At 38.1% G+C, this 7,609-nt stretch overlaps 1 protein-coding gene across 1 annotated transcript; it reads right to left on the bottom strand.

Moving 5' to 3' along the window:
- Positions 1-1,311: 1,311 nt before the first annotated feature.
- LOC107575268 (uncharacterized) lies at positions 1,312-3,060 on the bottom strand. The gene has a single exon (XM_016261676.1). It carries the CDS (start codon positions 3,058-3,060, stop codon positions 1,312-1,314), a length of 1,749 nt encoding a protein of 582 aa, XP_016117162.1.
- Between the last annotated feature and the right edge of the window lie 4,549 nt (positions 3,061-7,609).

The raw sequence follows: 7,609 nt of genomic DNA, 5'->3' as shown, positions 1-7,609 counted from the left end.
CATGGGTATTTTTTCTTTAATTGCTTGAATTATAAGGTTATTTTACCTGTATTCTAACAGGCTTCATCGCGCAGTGAATGCCTTTGGACTCTCAAGACGTGTTTTTGTCTGGTTTTTGCAAGGACGATGACTCGATAATGTCAGCTCTCCTATAGTCTCTCAGTCCCTCACAGTTACACATACAGCACAATAACAGGGGAATCTTTCAATTCTAATGAAGGAAAAATCCTACCTTTTCTGTTGTCTTCTTTTTAAATAAATTCAAAAGTTGCGCTAGAACCATTTTTGCGCGAAAAATGCTGAATCGGCCAATCGCCGTTATTCATGAAATATCTTAAGTAGATCATTTTAACATTTAATTTGCATGATAAGTTTTACATAATACACATTATTAATCCAATTGTATATATTCTTCTAAAAGAACATAAAAATAAAAGTTGAAAACAAAAAAAAGTTTAATTTAAAGGGTTTAAACTATAGAACAGTTACAAGGGCTTGCTTGGTCATTTTTTATTACAATTTTTTTTTTATGAATTTTGCTGTTGTATTGAAAATGTAATGTTTGTAGTTTGACATGTTATAAATGCAGATTATATTTTGTTACCCTCAGTATCAAATTTAGTAACTAGTTCCACAGCAATTTCTAGTTATGATGGGTAAGTAATAAATTCAAAACATTTTAGTTGAATAAACTATACAACTATTTGTGCAAACATACTTTTTAAAGTTCCAGTTTGGGCCAACTAACAAATAACAAATCATGTTTTGTAGAAAGAAATTGGATGAACATAAAAAATCTAATAATTTACTCAATAATAATTCATTGAGACTGAATTTTTTATACAGTGCAGCGACTCTCTGTGTTTGCCAGACTGGAGAAGACAATAAATGTTGAGGCTGTCAGCAACATTTTTAGGCATTTCTGTGTTGATTTGCTGGCCAAGAATGTCAGGGGTGGATTTAACAATAACATCAACAACTTCTTTAAAAACTTTATTTTCTTTATGCCCTTATCACACAAAAGCCATGGCATTCTCATATTATCTGGTCATTTATAATACATTTTCAATTTATTTAATACTTATAACATTCATTCATTTTATATGCAATTTTCCTTTTTTTCATTAGACAAATATTTGGAATGGGATGAAGACCATATGCCTTTTTTATTGTGTGTCATAAAATTGCATATAGATCATCTCACCACGTAATAAAAATGTACTATAGTAATTAAACATAAAGGGTAAAAGCTCTAAGCTGTTACTTTAAAGTATGCTGACAGTGACATTTAAAATGTAACGCTTGCTTCCTTCATTTGAACCATTTCCTTAAACCTTCCTGCATCCTGTAGAAGATGCTTGGCTCAGAAGTGTGATCTTTCTGGGATGTATATGCATCCCATTCTTTTGGAAGCACGTCTCCTGTAGAAACCTTACTGATGATCTCTGCCTTCTTCCTGACTTCCATTAAAGACTGAATGCGATCTCGAAATCCTGGCTTGGCCTCTTGTTTCTCAGACTCAATCATCAGATCAATGTAGTCAGGGGGGGAAAGAGGATTGGGCTTGAGAGCAATTTCCTGCAGTCGCTCTAAGGACTTTTGAGATTTTTCAATTAATTCAGCAACATTACCCTGAACAGCCGTAAGCTCCTTTTCAAGCTCTTCAAAGATCTTTTCTTTTGACATGACCTGTCCATGTGCAGCCTCAAATCGCTTCTTTAAATCATGATAGGTTTCCTTTCTCTTTTCTGTGACATAATCCCATTTGTATTTTTGATTGAAGTGCACATTCCATGCACACTTTCCTGGACAGATCTTACATTTTCCATCTTTCATCGCAGAGCACTTATATTTATCACTGTCATTTGCATAAACACATGCATCATGACATGTGAAGTGACAAGTTTGGCAGTTGGTCAGAAAGTTGCCTGTTTTGTTTTCAATCTGTTTTGGGACAGTTACTTGTAGTTCATATTCAAAATCCTTGTTTGCATCCATTTCAGCCTTGTGTTGCTGTAAAGCAGCTCTTGTTTTCTTGATTTCATCCAGATTTGTCAGACCAGCATTTATTTGGGGCTGGAGGCCTTCCACAAGCACTTCTAGATGTTGCCGCTCTTTTAGGACCTCCCGTGTCAGAGACAAGCTCTTGGTTTCCATCTTGTTAAGGGATGTGAAGAATTTTTTCATGCTGGAAAATCCCAACTTCCAGAACATTTGGTCAAAGTTTTCACAATCAGACTCCTCATCCTCTGCAGTTTTATTATTGATAGCAAACAGAGCAGAGTTGTTGAACTTGAAGTGAAGTGGCTCTCCAGATTCATTTGTAGAACAGGGCACCTGGGAGACTTTGATGGCCTCGAGAACAGGAGGTCTTTTCCCATCTGCAAAGGTGACCATCATAAGAATGTTTTCAGCAATATCCTTCCCAAATATGGAAAGAATGGAGTCAAAGATGTATTTCTGTGTGTGTGTCAGACGAGCAAGTGAAGCCTGTACTACAAAACACACGGCATCAATGCGGTCGATCCCTCCACGGGCAGAAAAGAACTCCTGAATCTGCTTTGTGATTTTCTGGTCATGTGAAATTCCTCTGGTATCACCGAAGCCTGGTGTGTCCACAATGGTCAGAGAATATGGAACACGGAAACCATCCATGTGATTAATCTGATATGCTGTGATCTGTGATGTCTGACTTACAGCCTGGGATTTCTGCTTCCCTTCGTCTATTAGCACAAACCGGAAGTCGTCTTCCCATTCCACTCCCAGAATGTAGTTGATCATGTTGTTAATTAGAGTGGTTTTTCCTGCACCCGTGGCTCCGATCATCATAATGCTCTTGTTTATTTTATTGGTGTTTTTTCCAAATGTACTTCTTCTGCAGAATCCATCACCGTTCTTCCATGTTTCATCCAGCTGGAGTTTAAACATTGGTAGGCTTTCATTGCTTCCATCTTCTAATTTTCTGCTCCAGTTGTTCTTTATAATATGTGCAACACTTAAGCCCTTTTCATTGCTGTGCTCTTTTTCCATGATTTCGTTGCTTTTGTTTTCTCTTGACATTTTCAAATTGACAATCACATCAGACTGACAGGCCTCAGTTGAACCACCTGTGCTGCTTAAAGGGAAAGAAAATAATTGTACAACCAGTTATGAAAACATAATGAATTAATTACTCATTGAAGCCAAACATAAAAGTATATAGTTCACTATGTTATCTTGCTGAAAAAAATGCAAAACTGGCAACTATATATACAGTATATTTTAATTAAACATATAATATGCAATATATAAGTAATCTAAAATAAGGCACTGGTGAAATATTAGGTTTGGTTAGGTAGTTAAATTTCTAAAGTCAGTCATTGGTTGGGACATTGGTCCTTATTGCCACGGACCATTTCATTGCAATTTCTATAGTCATCCAAGTTAACAGGAAAATACTGTCCACCCTGCTGCCAATATTTTACTATAATTTACTACTATTTTACAGTTCTCCTACTGTTATCTACTTTACAGTATGTTACTATAATGCCATGCACTGAATTGCTGAATATCACTGCATCAATAAATATACATTAGTAAACATGCAGCATATTTCTCAAATTATCTTGGCTTCTCACGATTTAAACACAGGCTGTATTCTTCAGCATATTTTTTTTCCAGAGCATTTGACCTATTCAAGATTTTGATAATTTTTTTTATTTTACCTAGTCAACTTAAAAACATTACAACATGATTCAAGTAACATTCTGGTTAAAGAAAGTTATATTCCAAGTGCAGTACATATGAAGTGGTCAATATGGTGTAAAACATAAATGTAAAACATATGACTTGTTAAATATCTTTGCAGAGAAGATGCATGAAATATGAACGAAAAATGTTACAAACTTATCTTAAACATATCCTATATGTTCAGAAATAATAAAAAATTAGAAAATGCTAAATATGTAGACATTCCGTTTTAGAGGTCAACTCAAAAAAATCAAGTCAATTCAATTTCAAAATGACAATGTATAACACCAGTAGTAGGTAGGTGTGTTGAAATGAATTGTTTCTACTGTAGGATTTCTAAATATGGATGACACTGATATGCCATTGAATCAAACCATCATGAGGTCTAAACTAATCACCCCATTACATGACTCCAATATTTGGGGTCTTCCTGTCAGTCTTGTCGTCATCTACTCAGAGTGATGAAAAACAGGAGATAACACAGAGATCTTTTGTATCAGGACTATAACCTATAGATAAATCGTGATGTCTTGTGACCGCCAATGAATGGAACTATTATATGAAACAGGAAAAGGACGAGTAAATTAACTGACGCCCTCAGGCCTGCAAACACGGGATCTAAATGTGACTACCACATGACTTTTGACCACCTGCTTCCCTCCCTTCCTTTCTCTATTAACAGAGGAAACGCAGACTTACACAGACAATTCAAAAGACAATCATTTAAAAGTATAAAAGGGCAACTATATTAACAAATAATATGTTTGATGTGTTTCCTGTAATCGGTGCAAGTTTAACCAATGTTTTATAACCCCTTTTAGTAGATAAGATTATTAATGTGTATGCAAACTACCCGATATGTGAGCTTGAATGAAAGCTTGTTTTATTCGCCGAACATTGGTGTTAGTGAAAATTTGATATTCAGTATCATTCTCTGGTGATAATACTTTTATAAGAAGTTATTCAACTTGCAGAAATACTCCCCATGGGAGCATGTGATTCATGCATGATAAAGGAACAGTATGGGGCGTGGCTAAGCCAATATCTGATTGGAACAATCGCGTATGGGATGGACCAAATCGGGCCTGCTTAAAAACTCAATACCTGAACAGATCATCGCTCGCTTGCCCTCTCCCTCTCTAGACCTTTGGCTTGACTTCAGTTGAAACTTCATGACTGCCAGAGATCTTCAAAAGCCTAAAGTCTTGCAAACTCAGACTCTTTCAGAAGAACTGCCAAAAGCCTCTGCGTCACCAGGAAACCAACCAATCTCCGGAGAGCATTCCCAGAAATACGTCAGACATTGACCGCGTCAGCAGTCAATCCGCAGCCCCGGGATTCCTTTAAGCAGCCAACAAGGAAACTCAGCTTTCCAGCTGTCACAAATGCAAGTAACAAACAAGGTCTTCTATCTGCTGAAATCGGTGCTGAACTAATTAAGCAGTAAACCTAAGACAAATCTTTGCTTTGTGATTCTCTAGGTTGCAAGTTAAAGAACTAGTAGCTTATTAGAACTTTGGGAACTTCCTCAGAACTCTGTTAAAATCCTCATGCTTTTGTAAAATAAAGAAAAATAGGATGTTGCTTTCTGCCATTTGAGTTTCCTTTCTGTGAACAAATTAAGCGTGTCACAAAAATGAACTGAAACTCAGCGTATATAGGCTAACTAAATCAAATATATTACAAGAATTTATTCCTTGTATGTATATATGTACTGCAGATTATATATATTGTGACGAGTCGGCTGCCTCCCCCTAATTATCAGCATCACCCCGTCCCTTAATCGCCACCCTTCGTCCAGGCTCCCGACGAGAGTGGGTGCGTGAGGAGGAGGGGCGCTGAAATAGCCAGGGCTGGTGGCCTGTGATGGGGCACACCTGAACCGAATGGAGCCTCATCACCGATGCTGTTTAAATGCTGAGCACGCCTCTCCTCGGCAGACCGGTCTCTTCCCCATGCATGCACGCTGGTGTTCTCGTGGGTCCAGGAAGGGTGCATAGAGGGACTCCCGTGCCGCCAGAGTCGTGAGCTACCGGACCCGCGGTCCGGACGAGAACCGCACCCGTTATACGGCCGTTGGGCCAGGAGGCCGGGCCGTCTAGTCCCTTCAAGCGCCGTGGGCCAAGGCGAGAAGGATGCAGCTGCTGGAAGAAGCTTACCTGGACCCTTCCTTCCTGACCACTGCCCTTCCCTGCACGAACCCTGCAGCACGGCGTGGACACCAGATCCCCTGTTTTATTTTGGACACTTTATTCCCTTTTCTGGACATTGTTTATTTTCTGTAAATAAAAGCCTGACGCCACACCCACTGTGTCTGTCGTTTGGTCATCCTGTGACAAAAAAAAAAAAAAATATATATATATATAAAACATAATAATATTTAGTATTTTCACATCTAGGTGGAAAAAAAATTGTAATTTGTACTACTGTCTGTTCAAAATAAATGAAAAGAAACCAAGCATAGTAGATTTTTTTCCCTGATACCGAAATCGTATCGAACCGTGACCCCCGAACTGAGGTACGTACCGAACCGAGACATCTGTGTACCGTTCCACCCCTAATACATACAAGGCCGTAAATTTCGTCTAACAGTTGGGGGGACAATAAACATAAAATTTCTCAAGAGCAATTTTTGAAGGGGACACAAATAATACAGATAAAATTGTACTTGTAAGGATATGTATACACTGAGGAAAGCCTTACTACTATAAGTGCAGCAGAAAGACCGTGCCAAATTAGACAACTCCAAGCTGTTGTGGTAGCGCAGAGACAGCGCTCGTGTCCGTTGTATCCGTCACAGTGTTGCCAAGTCTGCAGTTTCCCCGTGGAATTGGGCTACTTTATCACTGTTGCCGCGGCTTGTTTTTCATGTCCGCGGGTTGAAGCGACCCCAATAACGTGTATTTTATCCCCCGGAACGCAATTTTTATCAGGGAACCCCCTCGAAACGCGGTTAGTTTGGGCTAGTTTTGGTTAGTAATTGGGAGGGTTTTGTTGTAAAAAACCTGGCAACCCTTTTCGTCAAGCAGGTAACGTTATTATTGCAAACATAGCGACTCATCGAAAAATACATTGACATAATCTGTATTAAAGAGAAAATAATCACTTCATCCGATGTTTAAAGGGATCATATGATGTGATTTCAATTTCTCTTTCTCTTTGGAGTGTTACAAGCTCTTGGTGCATAAAGAAGATCTGTAAAGGCATAGAGGACCTACAATAATGTACAGTATTTGAAAAATTATGTGTTTTTTGAACATTAAATCATGTCAACATATTCTGTTACACCAAATACACAAAATAATGATCTTTAAAATACCATCATATGACCCCTTTAAGTGAATAAAATAGCCTTGACAGCCTTACTTACTGGAGTTTCTCAACTATTGGCTTTGTTCTCTCTCACCGAACTTGTGCGTGTGTAGGTGATGTAAAAGAGGAGCAGGCATTTGGACCAAAGCACTGTGAGGCAAGGGAGGGAGAGACTGTTTATAAACTTACAAAGCATTTTTGCCCTGTTTGTGTTGTTTTACTACTTACACAATTATTTATATATAGTACACAGTACACAGATTTTTAGGGGGGACAACCCTCAGATGGGGGGGTCCTGTCCACTCTGACCCCCCCGGGATTTCCACTTATGTATATATATATATATATATATACACACACAAACATCTATTAATGTGCTGCATTCTCTTTGTATTTAGATTAATTAAAATAAATGCTATCTTTCCAAACTACTACAGTCTGCAGAACGCATTTGGACCAAAGTGAGGCAAGGGAGGGGGAGACTCAAAATGTTTCTAAACTTAAAACGCATTTTTGCCCTGTTTGTGTTGTTTTACTACTTACACAATTATTTATATATAGTACACAG

This window comes from Sinocyclocheilus grahami, unplaced genomic scaffold (assembly GCF_001515645.1).
Source record: "Sinocyclocheilus grahami isolate Dianchi unplaced genomic scaffold, SAMN03320097.WGS_v1.1 scaffold2541.1, whole genome shotgun sequence".
NCBI lineage: Eukaryota > Metazoa > Chordata > Actinopteri > Cypriniformes > Cyprinidae > Sinocyclocheilus > Sinocyclocheilus grahami.
The sequence above is the reverse complement of the archived record's forward strand: the minus strand, read 5'-3'. Positions and strand labels throughout refer to the sequence as shown.